The 16,258-nt window shown below is 37.5% G+C and overlaps 1 protein-coding gene across 1 annotated transcript in view; it reads left to right on the top strand.

Moving 5' to 3' along the window:
• The window catches only part of crim1 (cysteine rich transmembrane BMP regulator 1 (chordin-like)), a 610,482-nt gene that overhangs the window by 568,640 nt on the left and 25,584 nt on the right, over positions 1 to 16,258 (top strand). The window contains exon 15 of the mRNA XM_088928119.1: positions 9,160 to 9,282. Within this exon, the coding sequence (XP_088784245.1) occupies positions 9,160 to 9,282 (123 nt within the window). The remainder of the gene's footprint in view (positions 1 to 9,159; positions 9,283 to 16,258) is intronic.

Genomic DNA, 16,258 nt, shown 5'->3' with positions numbered 1-16,258 from the left:
TCACACGCTATTTCACATGCTAAATACTTCGATGCTTAAAATCGTTAGGGAGAAATGGAATACCGGTGTGTATTTTTCCTTTAAAGTGCCGATTCCTGGAATCTGACTGGCTGACACCCCTCTGAAGTGGTTCCATAAAATCTGGTATACGGAAAAGAAAGCGTTGATAAATACAAGTGTCTTTTAATACACTCTTTGCTGTGCTCTTGAGGATCCTTGTTATATTTTAAGCTCTAGTTGAATGATAGGTGTCGCATTTTAAATCATTTTCGTAGTTAGAAATTATGAAACGCCCTGTTAAAAGCAAGGAAGTTTTTATGCCCGTTGAAGTAAAACAAAATGCCTGACAAAGTATGGCTTGGACAGATTCCAAGTGCTTGTACAAATGTGCTAAAGAAATTATACTTTGAGTATACAGCTTGTCCAAAGTCATCCATTATTAATACTATTAGTAATATCTTCAGTAAAGGCTTTGATGCATAAATATTTCTGATAAAGGTAGGTTGTGTACTTTTGTCCAACTGAGCAATCTTGCTTTCATAAAATATACCAACATTTTAATGACTGATGATTAACATGCTGTAATACACAGTTCAAAATTAAAGGCTCAAATGCTGTACATGAGAGGTTAAGCTCCCCCTGGCGGTTTTACAAGGCGACGCCGGATAGTTAACCACGTGACACCACGTTAACTGCGTCATACCGCGTGATACTGTGACACGCCCACCGGGGTATGCCGCGAAATACCTCACCCATTTTGAATGGCTGCATCTGTAGATCTTAGCTGTGATTCACAGTATCTAAGTGTGGTTTGTAGATTCTTCTGTCTGTGCTGGTCCACTGTTTTGTGGGCAAACTGTCATTTTTTGACAGTGCAACGAGGTTTAAATGCCTGTAGCCATTTATCACTGCTGATGTCACAGTGAGGTGACCCCTAAAACAAGAATTATTTCCTGCCTCGTATATGACTACACCACATAGCAAACAAACAGGGTGCTAGGGCCCTTCTACATTGCCACAGGTTCTGTTTATCTCCCAGAATCACCAATGCACACACAGATCAGCGACAAGCATTTGTATTGTATAAGTGCCCTTTTTATTTTCTAACTACATTCACATTCACTATCACCCAAAGACACAACGAAAACAGCATTTGCCCCAACAAAAGGTCCTTCCAAGGGTCATAATGAATCCGGAGGGACAGCAGTCTTTCCTGTAAAGTACTGAAGAGAGGCCACTCGAACGTTTCTTCTTAGTACTTGTAAAGTCTCTGATGGCCCACTTGACGGAGAGAGGTACCACCAAGTCCCATTTCCCCAGTCTCTGTTCAGGTTACACTAGAAATCCTCTGCGGGCTGTATTACATTCCCCTCAGTTTGTATCGGCCAGCTGGGATGGTTTCTTTGTTCCATGCCTTCAGAAGTCTCCGTACAGTACCTCCGTTCCAATGCCCATGTCCCCCATAGTCATCAGTTCCTGAAACAATAGGTCCCTGCCTCCGTGGTCTCACACTCTGCAGCTTCCCTTGTGCTGCCTGTGTCTTCTCCAGGGTCCAGTGGGAATTGGGAGCACTCTTTTCCTTCTCAGGTGTTTTTATTCCTCCCCTTAGCCAATCCCCTCAGGGGGTGTCACGCCCTCTGCAGCCAGAAGGTGCTCCTTCTCTGTCCTGTCTCTCATTTCTGGTCCTTTGCTGTCCTTCTGGTGTTCCTCTCTCGCTGGAGCTATATATTTCCAGGTCTTTCAGTCTGCCAGGGCTCAGCATTGACGTTTGGATGTCCTGAGACCCGCCTAGCACCAGGTCGCCCCACGTCCGCTACCTGAGGGCATAGGTTTCTATATGGCATTCCCTGAACAGCTGAGCCCGGGCTAACCCCCGTCTCGCCGCTACGCATAGGGTCTTTTCGCTCTCCTGTCATTCCGCGGTTCGTCCTTTCCGACATCTGTGACACTGTACCTGTCAGAATCGGGTTTGCCCAGTATTTTACCAGGAGCTGGGTTGTTACCAGAAGCTTGGGTTGTTTGGGAGTGGGAGTGCTGAGCTAGGTGTTATGGGCCCTTATCACTTCTTTGTTCACTCTCTGGCTCTCCCTCTTCCTCCCTTGGTCTAGCTAAAACTGGCTCAGCGACTCCTCACACCTCCAAGTATTGATACCTAATTGCTTCCTGAACGACTTGGGTGTGACTGTTGTTACTGTCTATTTCTGCTAGACTGATTCATAAAAATAACTGCAGTTGTCACCCTTGAGTGAGAGGCAACATTGACACCATCCTGGAAATCAACATAACCCAAAAAATTATTGTTTACTTAAGAATCAATCTTTCTGGAAATTAATAAGGCTATATATGTGAAAAAGTCAAAGGAGACTCCTTGTTAATTAACAAAGTGTTGTTCTATAAAGCATAATAAACAGACACACCCCCATTTTGCCAGAAGTGAAGAGTAAAGCTGCACAGACAAAACCGGTGACACCATGGGAGACCAACTGCATTTCAAACTCATTTCCCCTGAACTGAAATTTGCTCTTAAACCAATTGTAGACATAAAGGGACTTTAAAGATTTTTTGGTCTCTCAGACTGCTGATTTCTATTTTCTACACCCATTTCCTTGACAGGCAGAGAGCAAAACATCAATAGATCATAAACAAACTAACCATTAAATAACTTTTTTATTTAACTGTGTGATTTATATCTGTTATCTTCATTACAGATAAATTAATCTCAGATTATGGTCTTTGAGAACCAATATGCCAATTTTTTTAAACGTATTGTGTGGCAGCACTTCAGTGGAAATTATATAGCTTGAGCATGAAACATACATACTAATTTTCTCTTTTAGGTGGTTCATTCCACCCCTCTGCAATGTTTTTGTTTTATTTCAAATGAATTAAACTCATGATAATAAATTGAAGTTTAAGAAAGTTTGTCAATATTTCCAAGGGGGGTAAACAAATTCAACTATTGTAAGAATACAAACAGCAGCTGCTGTTTAAGAAATCCACTTCCTTTACTTTCCCTCCAGTGACAAATAAAAGCAAATATGTAATCTCAGCATTCCCTCTACAGCACCTTATGTCCGTTTGATATATTGCACAAAACCTGTAGAGCATTTGAGATCACCAGGCCAGAAAATCTCCTCTGTTCTATCCATGTTTGAGGAGCAAAAAGCAGAACATTTTACCTGTTCTGGACAAATGCCCCTACCATGAGGTGTACACCATGTGGTGTACATAATGCTTCTTACCCTCTGTGCAGCATGTTGACCCTTATTCTGAAGTTTCACCTGTCTTCTTTAGAAGCCTTCCACTTGTGAGAAGTAAAAACAATAGTTGTCCCATGACCTTTTTGTTGTATAAATTCAGAAGTTTAATCCTATTGCTCACCAAATAAAAATGGCAGAGGGAGGTAGTCATTTTCTCCAAGCTGTTGCAGCTGAAAATAGAATGGAATTGGACAGTTTGACTAGGTTACAGGATGAAGACATACAGATGCAGCCATTCAAAGTGCGCGGTACAGACACGTACCGGAGGTAATTGGCTACGGCATCACGATGCGCGATGACGCAAAATACTGAGGTACTTGATTGGTTGACCGACAGGGGCACTCGTGGTCCGTTGGTCGGTCGTAGAAAGACTTACAGTAAATGTCTTTACTGTGCCCGTTTTAGTATTGAATATTTATGTGGAATTTTACCACTGACGGGAAATCTTAGTAGCTGAGCATAAAAAGAATAGGAGCATACTGTAACGTGTGTGAAGGCCATAAACGATATTAATTTTGGAACATAAACATACAGTATATGGCTGGTCTCGGTACTTTAAATAAAAAATACACACCAGTATTCCATTTCTCCCTAAACATTTTAAGCATCGAAGTCTTTAACTAAAGAGATACCGGAGTCAACAAGCATACTTTTAGAATTTGATTAAAAGGGAATATAATATGGAATCGCGTATCTAAAGAAATTAATAACAATATAATTATATTCATGTACCGCAACACAAGAATAGTACACGCTGTACATTGTCTGTTGATAATATTTCTGTAGTGCTTTTTCAGCACTCTGCATGTGACCTTGCCAGTGGTGCTGTGGGTTAGGTTCCTGACTCCCATGTCACATGGTGAGTGTTCGAATCTAGCTGAAGCCATGACTTTTTTTTAACAAACATTTCTTTGAAAAAATAAAACTTTTCCCTGGGTCAGAGATTAAATAAAACCTCACTCGCACCAAACAAATTTATATTTCTAAATATCACAACATGATCGAATTTAAGTCATTTTAATAACAATGAATAGTCACCTATGCGTTACGATATAAACATTTATATTGATTTAAATCGCGTTTTGATTTAAATCGCAAACGCGTGTTTAAATATGTGTTTTTTGATTCACAATCAGACAAATGCAACATAAATTGATATCTTTGTCTTCTAAGTATCTTAATAAACTTTCAGCATAGCTTTCTCCCCGTTTAGATTTATTTTTCTTGGGATCTTCGGATCAAACATGGAAAGATTAGATTGTAATCGTTTTTATTTTTTAAATACATTTTAGAAAAGTGTAATCTATAATAAAAAGCTGTACACCACCTGCTGTATGTAAAGATACATATTGTAATACTTTCGGGTTCGGATAGGACAGACACAAGAACTCAGACTTGCGGAGTTAAAGCAAGTTAAAGCCTTGATTTTATATATAACCTTAAAAAGTAGCATCTCAAAGCAAAGTAAATACCCAACACTGATTGTACCCATCAGTCATGCTAATAAAGCACCTTGAATTGAATTGAATTGAATTGAGAGAGGGGGGGGGGGGCGAGCGAGAGAGCACAGCCAGGACAGACAGGCAAATAAGATATACTCCACAGACATCCACAACAGCGACATATCATAAAACGTTTGCACATATAGTTAAATTATTACTTGTTTTTCAGGAAGTTAAAAAAACACTTGAATTACTTATCCAGTCTCTCGAAATAAAATTATTTTTCAAGCAATGCAAGTAACGTCGGGCAAAGTGTTTTTTTTAATCCAACATTGACAGCCACATCTTAAATCTTGTCAGTCAGCTCTTTTTTCTCTATTTGACTTTTGGCGATTCAAACAACCTGGGATAACAAGTGGTCTCAAAGTCACCGAGCTCACAGAGCTTCAACAACAGATGACAATTCCCTTAGTCCTTCCTTAGTCTTCCTGAAATTGTCAGATTATGAGTGAATAAAAGCATTTTATTAAAAACACATTTGCGTGTGTTTGGGAGGTATATTATGTATTTTTCATATTTAAGATATAATGATGTGTTCCCGCTTACACATCGCACGACTTTAAAAGCTAGAAAAACAGGTTTCGATTCACATTATCTGGCGAGCCTTGTTTTGTCAAAGGACAGCACAAAAAAACAGACAATACACGGGGGGGGAGGGCAAATGAGAGAGAGAGTTTTTTGCCCTCTGTCAAAAAACCCCAAATCACCCGGGGCAGAGACTCTGGGGTGATCATTGTGTGGTACAGATCAGAGCTCAGTCACTCCAAACAAGTAGTAAAGAGAGAAGAGTCAACAATTGATTTAAGGACGATCTGTCAAAGTGCAATGAAATACAATATTGCTGTTGTTGTTGTTGTTATTGTTGTTTTTGTCCTGTAAAGCGTTTTGAGAAGCCACCTTTAAAGGCAATATATAAAAGCGCTAATTCTTATGGAATGTGTTTTCTTTCTTCTTTTTTTCAGCATGGAATAAACCTATTACTTGATTCTTATGGATGCCAGGTTCCGCCGGGGATTCAAAAAAATTATTTTTTTTTAATCGCGTATCTAAGGAAATAGCAGTATAACCTTGTTCATGCACAAACAGTGGCATGTTACATTATTAATTTGGGTGTCTCCTCTTGCCAGAAAGCTCTAAATTGCATTTTGAGTGCGGTTTTTTACTTTTTTTAAATTGCAACCCATAAATAAAGCTGATACTGTTTAGACTTTTATTTATTTTAAACTGTATTACAGCAGCACAATGCACAATGCAACGTAAATTGCAAAAATGCACTTGGAATCTGTCCAAGCCCTACTTTGTCAGGCATTTTCTTTTACTGTAACGGACATAAAAACTCCCTTGCTTTTAACAGAGCATTTCATAATTTCTAACTACGAAAATTATTTAAACTGCGACACTTATCATTCAACCAGAGCTCGAAATATCACAAGGATCCTCAAGAGCACAGCAAAGACTGTATTAAAAGTATACTAGTGACATACTAGTATACTTTAGATCTTTTTTTCTGAACCGGGGAAAATCTGATCATATTTCTCTATAACAATAATAAAAAACATTATTTTACATATCAGCTTTATGTGATATCACCTTAAGAACAGCACATACAAGGGTTAATTGCACAATGGACCGCGCAAAGAAATTTAAAATAGTCTTCTTTAGGTGTGAGGGCAGGAGTGGATCGCAGCAGGCATAAACAGCAAATTAGGAAAACAAAGAACAGGACAGGTGAGACGTGTATCCAGAGAGCGAGTGATCAGAAAAAGGAACAGCTGTTACGCCCAGGTTTTACGCTCTCTCTCTGCTGAATGATTAAAAGCATTTTATTAAAAATGCGTTTGCGTTTGTCTGGGTATTTACTTTGTAACCTGTGGTTTACATCTACTGTATTGCTTTGAGATGCCACTTTTAAAGGTGATATGTAAAATGAAGTTTTTTATTATTGTTATAGAGAAACATGATCAGATTTTCCCTGGTTCAGAAAAAAAGATCTAAAGTGCTTACACCTAACTTTCTTAATTCGATGTATTTAAAACAGTGAACTACTGTAGGTGTAACATAACATTCAGAAATATAATCGAGAATAGTTTTGTGGTGTTTGTATAGATGAAACGTTCCTAAAACGTATAACGTAACAAAATTAAAGACGATTAAAATCTGTAATCTTTCCACTTGTATGTCATCGGAAAATACAAGAAGTTTCTGCTTTGTGTAAGGATGGTATCAAAAAGTAATCTAAGTGGTGAGAAAGCTGTGCTCAATGATAATTAAGGGACTTAAAAGTAAAAAGAGATGCTTCATATTGCTTGACTAATTTTAAAAACTAAGTTATAAATGCAGACGCTCTCTCGATGTTGCGCCCGGTCTAAATATCTAAATATACATTCTCCCCGGGCAGAGGCTGAAGAGCGCCCGGCTGGGGTGCGCGGGGAAGAGCAGGACAGGAGTGAAAGTGGTCAGGGCGGGGTTTAGGAAGGCCGCCGACCAGTGCGGCTGTCCCACAGTGAAGCGGGCGTACAGTCTGGGGAGGTATCCGTTTTCCTTGTAAATAGTTCCATGCTTTTGCACCCCTGGGTCTTACTCTCTCTCTCTTTTCTCTCTCTCTCGGGTGCGCGGGCGGTGTGTTGGCTCACACTGTTGGCGGGCGGGGACGCGGGAGAGCCAGGCTAGCAGGTGGTGACGGAGAAGAAAAATAAAGGCTTTAACTTGCTTTAACTCCGCAAGTCTGAGTTCTTGTGTCCGTCCTATCCAAACCCGAAAGTATTACAATATGTATCTATCTAGCAGGTGGTGTACAGCTTTTTAGTATAGATTACACTTTTCTAAAACGTATTTAAAAAATAAAAACGATTACAATCTAGTCTTTCCACGTTTGATCCCAAAATCCCAAGAAAAATAAATCTAACCAGGGGGAAAGCTATGCTGAAAGTTTATTAAGATACTTAGAAGACAAAGATACTGTATCAATTTATGTTGCATTTGTCTGATTACAATTAAAAAAACACATGTAATTAAACACGCGTTTGCGATTTAAATCAAAACGCGATTTTAAATCAATATAAATGTTTTCTTTAGATACGCGATTCCATATTATATTTGCAGAAAAGCTTAAAACTACCACTTTTTTACACGCTATTTCACATGTTAGTTAAAGACTTCGATGCTTAAAATGTTTAGGGAGAAATGGAATACCGGTGTGTATTTTTTCTTTAAAGTACCAATTCCTGGAATCTGACTGGCTGACACCTTTCTGAAGTGGTTGCATAATATCTGGTATACAGAAAAGAAAGCGTTGATAAAAAAGCCTGGATTCTCATGTATCTGATACAAGTATCTTTTAATACAGTCTTTGCTGTGCTCTTGAGGATCCTTGTGATATTTTGAGCTCTGGTTGAATGATAAGTGTTGCAGTTTAAATAATTTTCGTAGTTAGAAATTATGAAACGCTCTGTTAAAAGCAAGGGAGTTTTTAGGTCCGTTACAGTAAAAGAAAATACCTGACAAAGTAGGGCTTGGACAGATTCCAAGTGCATTTTTGCAATTTACGTTGCATTGTGCATTGTGCTGCTGTAATACAGTTTAAAATAATTAGAAGTCTAAACAGTATCAGCTTTATTTACGGGTTGCAATTTAAAAAAAGTCAAAAACCGCACTCAAAATGCAATTTAGAGCTTTCTGGCAAGAGGAGACATCCAAATTAATAATGTAACATGCCACTGTTTGTGCATGAACAAGGTTATACTGCTATTTCCTTAGAAATTCCTGTTAAAAGCAAGGGAGTTTTTATGTCCGTTGCAGTAAAAGAAAATGCCTGACAAAGTAGGGCTTGGACAGATTCCAAGTGCTTGTACAAATGTGCTAAAGAAATTATACTTTGAGTTTACAGCTTGTCCAAAGTCATTCATTATTAATACTATTAGTAATATCTTCGGTAAAGGCTTTGATGCATAAATATTTCTGATAAAGGTAGGTTGTGTACCTTTGTCCAACTGAGCAATCTTGCTTTCATAAAATATACCAACTTTTTAATGACTGATGATTAACATGCTGTAATACACAGTTTAAATTTAAAAGCTCAAATGCTGTACATGAGAGGTTAAGCTTTATTGGCTCCTCCTGGCGGTTTTACAAGGTGATTCCGGATACTTTCCAGCATGACGTCAAATGACGCGATATACCCCGTGATACTGCGTGATACTGCGACAGCCCACCGGGGTATACCGCGAAATACCCCACCCATTTTGAATGGCTGCATCTGTAGATGAATGGTGATTATTTACATTCTATGAGCAAATGTGCTCTTTGACAAAATACCACATTATATCCTGCCCTTTATACTTAAATGGTTGACAATCTAAGAATAAATGAAATTGATATGTTTTTTTTACTTCTTTCAGAGATGTACATGCCTGAACCTACCAACATACCTATTGAGAAAACAGACCAGAGAGGAGAAAGCAAAGTTCATGTCCCAGTATGGCCAACAGCCAGTGAGAATGAGATCATGCCTCAGTTCAGAGGTGAGTGTAAATCCATGGCATTTCTGTTGAATATTAAGTTCTTAACAAGATGGGGTTTGTCTATCTATGTTTTATTGGGAATAAGCAACCAATAGTACCTGGCTTTGTGCTGCCCCCCTTTGCTGTAATGTCTCAGTGGTAACTGCAGAACATTCTCATTTAGAGAACACATGTGTTTAATTAATAAAATGTTGCTTAACCTGCTGGGCTGATGGCTAATCTCCTGGCCATAGGATGAGGAGGCTAAGATCCACATGCAGAGTGAAAAGTGACCAAGGGGTGGCTGCAAAGGTAGAGGCCACTTTGTACTAAGTTGATCTACTGTAAGTAGTTAATGACATATATACAATACAAAATTTGAAATGCTACCATATCAGACACCCTGTACAGATTTCAGTAATATTTGAAAATATATTGAACTAAACAAAATTCAAAGAGAATGTGAATCTTAATTAAAATGTTTTGTTTCTATTAGATGTTGCAATGAGTATCGATAAAAAAAATTCAAAATCTCTGACTGCTGCAAATGGTTAATGTAAAAGCTGCACTGATTAAACTGTGAATGTTTCACAGTAATGAAACAATACTTTCAATGCTTTCACAGTAATGAAAAAACATTACAATTTCACAGCAATGCTTTAAAATTAAATATTAGAAATAAAAGAAGGGTTGATAGACTGATACAGTATATTGATATTATAATATCAATATATTACAAGGGATTTGGGTGTACATTTATTGAAACGCATGTCTTTATTTTTCATCTATCTATATATCTATCTACATATATATTTACTTTGTAATGTGCACTTAAAATGTAACACAGAAAAACATAAAAATGAGTTATTATGATTAATGTGGTAATCATGAGAAATTTAAAAAAATATTAAATGTTAAAAGTTTGGTTTGGTAAAAGCTTACTTTTTGTTTACCTTTTACTGGACTTTTTCATTATATCATTGAAATCATTGGCCGTGGGAGAACTTTTTCAAACATTTTTGGATAGGATCCGGTGATCAAATAAACGTAGTGATCCAAGGGTGATGTCACACCCCAAAAAAGAAGAAGCTATATTGTTGTGGGAAGAGGAGAAATTTATAAAGCTGTAAGACAGATGAAATGTGAAAAAAGATTCAGTAAACTTGAAGAGCAGGATTAGTTACAAATGGTTCAACAAATAAAAGAGTGAAAAACAAGTTTCCCTGTAAATTAATTATTGCTCTTTCAGTTTGTGCTTCACAAATCAAGGACAATAAATGGAGTGCAGAGAGATTTTTTTTACTGTGAGCTTCCATGTTAATGTAACACATAAGTATTAAAATAGTGGTGTTGGTGGATATTTTGCATTGGAATTCCAGTATTTTCTGTGTGTGTATGTAAATAGTAAAATGAATATGTCTGCAATATCTTAATGTAACTATGAGAGTTGCCATTTTAGCCCTAAAAAGGAAATATAACAGAATTATTGTGTTTTTAAAATGACATACAGTATACCGAATGATTAGCTTTTTAAGGTTTTTTCTTTAATCAATTAAGTATGGGATCCAATACTCACATACAATGCTTACAATTATTGTAGCCAATTTTAAATCTATAGTATTATGCTTCATATGGTCATCAGAAGGTACTTTGCATACAGTGGATATCAAAAGTCTACACACCCTTATTGAAATTTCAGCTTTTGTTGATGCAAAGGCTAAAATCAAGACAAATCATGTCAGACTTTTTTCACCGTTGATAAGATCTTGTAACCAACAATATTTAAGTGAAAAAGAAATTGATCATTTTTAGGAAAAATAATTACAAAAGAAACTTTCAATGTTTTGGTTGCATAAGTGCATACCCTTTATAAAGAGGGTTATAATTGTGTTCAGATTTAACCAATCACATTCCAAATCATATACAAAGGTAATTTCTCTTCACCGGACATCAACTGAATTAATTCGGATTAGCCCTAAATAAAATCTGCTGTTTCTGTAGGATTTTCCCTGAAGGTTTCTTGGTTGCATAGTGCAGATACAGATGCAGCCATTCAAAGTGCACGGTACAGACACGTACCGGAGGTAATTGGCTACGGCGTCGCACGATGACGCAAAATACTGCGGTACGTGATTGGTTGACCGACAGGGGCACTCGTGGTCCGTTGGTCGGTCGTAGAAAGATTTACAGTAAATGTCTTTACTGTGCCCGTTTTAGCATTGAATATTTATATGGAATTTTACCACTGAAGGGAAATCTTAGTAGCTGAGCATAAAAAGAATAGGAGCATACTGTAACGCGTGTGAAGGCCATAAACGATATTAATTTTGGAACATAAACATACAGTATATGGCTGGTCTGGGTACCTTAAAGAAAAATACCCACCAGTATTCCATTTCTCCCTAAACATTTTAAGCATCGAAGTCTTTAACTAACGTGATACCGGAGTCAACAAGCATACTTTTAGAATTTGATTAAAAGGGAATATAATATGGAATCGCGTATCTAAAGAAATTAATAACGATATAATTATATTCATGTACCGCAACACAAGAATAGTACACACTGTACATTGTCTGTTGATAATGTTTCTGTAGTGTTTTTTCAACACTCTGCATGCGACCTTGCCGGTGGCGCTCTGGGTTAGGTTCCTGACTCTCACATCACACGGTCTGTAATCGAATCCTGCTGGAGCCATGACTTTTTTTTAACAAACATTTCTTTGAAAAAATGAAACGTTTCCCTGAGTCAGAGATTAAATAAAACCTCACTCGCACCAAACAAATTTATATTTTTAAATATCACAACATGATCGAATTTAAGTCATTTTAATAATTTTAAATACGTTTTAGAAAAGTGTAATCTATACTAAAAAGCTGTACACCACCTGCTATAAAGATACATATTGTAATACTTTCGGGTTCGGATAGGACAGACACAAGAACTCAGACTTGCGGAGTTAAAGCAAGTTAAAGCTTTGATTTTATATATCACCTTTAAAAGTGGCATCTCAAAGCAAAGTACCCAACACTGATTGTACCCATCTGTCATGCTAATAAAGCACCTTGAATTGAATTGAGGGGGGGGGGGGAAGGGCGAGCGAGAGAGAGTGAGGGAGAGATGGGGGGGGGAGGGCGAGAGAGAGAGAGAGAGAGGGGGTGGAAGGCAGGCGAGAGAGAGGGGGGGGGGGGGCGAGCGAGAGAGAGCGAGAGAGCACAGCCAGGACAGACAGGCATCGCGTATCTAAGGAAATAGCAGTATAACCTTGTTCATGCACAGACAGTGGCATGTTACATTATTAATTTGGGTGTCTCCTCTTGCCAGAAAGCTCTAAATTGCATTTTGAGTGCGGTTTTTGACTTTTTTTAAATTGCAACCTGTAAATAAAGCTGATACTGTTTAGACTTTTAATTATTTAAAACTGTATTACAGCAGCACAATGCACAATGCAACGTAAATCGCTATCTTTGTCTTCTGCATAATAATGTTCACCTCTCTGTCCAGCAAATTAACAATAGTAATAATAATGAACTTTATTGTATATGGCGCCTTTAAAGCTGGCTCCTCAAAGCGCTTTACAGGATAAAAACAATAACAACAATACTGTTAGGCTGGGCAAATGATTTTTTTTAAAGAAATACAAAATGAGATATAATGATGTGTTCCGGCTTAGACATTAACGAAGAGCATAACACGTGGGCGGCCAGCAGGAGTGCTGGCTGTGACGAATTAAACTGGTTTCACAGGTATTTTCAAAGTAGAAGGGGGCGAGATTTCCAGCGAAAGACACCTCCCCCCTCCAAAACCAAGGAAGTACAGTACTTACTAGTTAAGAAAGCTAGGCTCCTCAATGAAATCGCTTTAACATGCATTGTTACATTGGTGTAACAGTCTGGGCGTGGCAAGCTTCTAATGTCAACTCGACTACAGCGAAAGGAACCCTTCTTTCATTGGAAGACAATGAACATATTCTAGCCCTAAATGAATTAATAGCAAACATGGTTTACATAAAAGACATTTTTCCAAGAAAGTTTAGCCTTTGTCACTAATGAAACCACTAAATAAAGACATAAATAAAGAAATCTTAAGATATTTAAAATACATGACTTTGCTAAAATTTATTGAAAAATAAAAACGATTATAAATGCCAGCGGAGAGAGAGAACAGGGGAGGGATGTTGGTTTTGCGTAAGGGGCGGGGCTATGGAAATGAGGTCCATTTGGGAATGTGGAGTTACATGTTCTGGCTGTTTGTGAATTATCGTTGTTGAGTATGGAGTGTGGAGGCAAAATGCAATTTAGCGCTTTCTGGCAAGAGGAGACCCCCAAATTAATAATGTAACATGCTTTTGTTTGTGCATGAACATAGTTACTGTATACTGTTATTTCTTTAGATACGCGATTCCATGTTATTTTTTAATCCCTGGCGGGACTGGGAGTCCATAAGAATCGAGTAATAGGTTTCATTGCGCTTTGACAGATCGTCTTTAAATCAATTGTTGATTTAAAGGTTGACAGTAAATGTTTATATTGTAACGCATACTGTACAGCCTCTTTTTCTCTATAAAAATCTAAAAGATATTAGATATTAAGAGAGAGCGTCTGCATTTATAACTTAGTTTTTAAAATTAGTCAAGCAATATGAAGCATCTCCTTTTACTTTTAAGTCCCTTAATTATCATTGAGCACAGCTGTCTCACCACTTAGATTAGAGAGAGAGAGCGTAAAACCTGGGCGTAACAGCTGTTCCTTTTTCTGATCACTCGCTCTTTGGATACACATCTCACCTGTCCTGTTCTTTGTTTTCCTAATTTGCTGATTATGCCTGCTGTGATCCACTCCTGCCCTCACACCTAAAGAAGACGATTTTAAATTTCTTTGCGCTGTCCATTGTGCAATTAACCCTTGTATGTGCTGTCCTTAAGGTGATATCACATAAAGCTGATATGTAAAATAATGTTTTTTATTATTGTTATAGAGAAACATGATCAGATTTTCCCCGGTTCAGAAAAAAGATCTAAAGTATACTAGTTTGTGACTAGTATACTTTTAATACAGTCTTTGCTGTGCTCTTGAGGATACTTGTGATATTTCGAGCTCTGGTTGAATGATAAGTGTCGCAGTTTAAATAATTTTCGTAGTTAGAAATTATGAAACGCTCTGTTAAAAGCAAGGGAGTTTTTATGTCCGTTACAGTAAAAGAAAATACCTGACAAAGTAGGGCTTGGACAGATTCCAAGTGCATTTTTGCAATTTACGTTGCATTGTGCATTGTGCTGCTGTAATACAGTTTAAAATAATTAGAAGTCTAAACAGTATCAGCTTTATTTATGGGTTGCAATTTAAAAAAAGTCAAAAACCGCACTCAAAATGCAATTTAGAGCTTTCTGGCAAGAGGAGACATCCAAATTAATAATGTAACATGCCACTGTTTGTGCATGAACAAGGTTATACTGCTATTTCCTTAGATACGCGATGCCTGTCTGTCCTGGCTGTGCTCTCTCGCTCTCTCTCTCTCTCTCTCGCTCGCCCTCCCTCTCTCTCTCTCGCTCGCCCCCCCCCCTCTCTCACCTGCCCTCCCCCCTCTCTCCCTCTCTCTCTCTCTCGCTCGCCCTTCCCCCCTCCCCCCCCTCAATTCAATTCAAGGTGCTTTATTAGCATGACAGATGGGTACAATCAGTGTTGGGTATTTACTTTGCTTTGAGATGCCACTTTTAAAGGTGATATATACAATCAAGGCTTTAACTCCGCAAGTCTGAGTTCTTGTGTCTGTCCTATCCGAACCCGAAAGTATTACAATATGTATCTTTATAGCAGGTGGTGTACAGCTTTTTAATATAGATTACACTTTTCTAAAATGTATTTAAAAAATAAAAACAATTACAATCTAATCTTTCCATGTTTGATCCCAAGATCCCAAGAAAAATAAATCTAAATGGGGAGAAAGCTATGCTGAAAGTTTATTAAGATACTTAGAAGACAAAGATATCAATTTATGTTGCATTTGTCTGATTGTGAATCAAAAAACACATATATTTAAACCCGCGTTTGCGATTTAAATCAAAACGCGATTTAAATCAATATAAATGTTTATATTGTAACGCCTAGGTGACTATTCATTGTTATTAAAATGACTTAAATTCGATCATGTTGTGATATTTAGAAATATAAATTTGTTTGGTGCGAGTGAGGTTTTATTTAATCTCTGACTCAGGGAAACGTTTCATTTTTTCAAAGTAATGTTTGTTAAAAAAGAAAGTCATGGCTCCAGTGGGATTTGATCACAGACCATGTGACATGGGAGTCAGGAACCTAACCCACAGCACCACTGGCAAGGTCGCATGGAGAGTGCTGAAAAAGCACTACAGAAACATTATCAACATAAAATGTACAGCTTGTACTATTCTTGTGTTGCGGTACATGAATATAATTATATCGTTATTAATTTCTTTAGATACGCGATTCCATATTATATTCCCTTTTAATCAAATTCTAAAAGTATGCTTGTTGACTCCGGTATCACGTTAGTTAAAGACTTCGATGCTTAAAATGTTTAGGGAGAAATGGAATACTGGTGTGTATGTTTTCTTTAAAGTACCGAGACCAGTCATATACTGTATGTTTAAGTTCCAAAATTAATATCATTTATGGCCTTCACACGCGTTACAGTATGCTGCTATTCTTTTTATGCTAAGCTACTAAGATTTCCCTTCAGTGGTAAAATTCCATATAAATATTCAATACTTAAACGGGCACAGTAAAGACATTAAATATACATATACATACTGTATACAGTACAGTTTGCATACGGTAATATGTTTATGTTCCTAAATCAATCTCTTTTATGAGCATGTGAAAGGCATGGTGAATCGATTTTCAAAAATTACTGTAGTTTGCATGATTGGAAACAAATGCGTGATTGCGAAATGCTGTGGTGTTACTTTTACAAAGACGGTCAATGAAAAAAAGAATGTGGACCAGGGCAATACTTTGAGTTT

Source organism: Atractosteus spatula, chromosome 2, assembly GCF_055471065.1.
Source record: "Atractosteus spatula isolate fAtrSpa1 chromosome 2, fAtrSpa1.hap1, whole genome shotgun sequence".
NCBI lineage: Eukaryota > Metazoa > Chordata > Actinopteri > Semionotiformes > Lepisosteidae > Atractosteus > Atractosteus spatula.
Note: the sequence above shows the minus strand (reverse complement) of the source record. Positions and strands in the feature narration are given on the sequence as shown.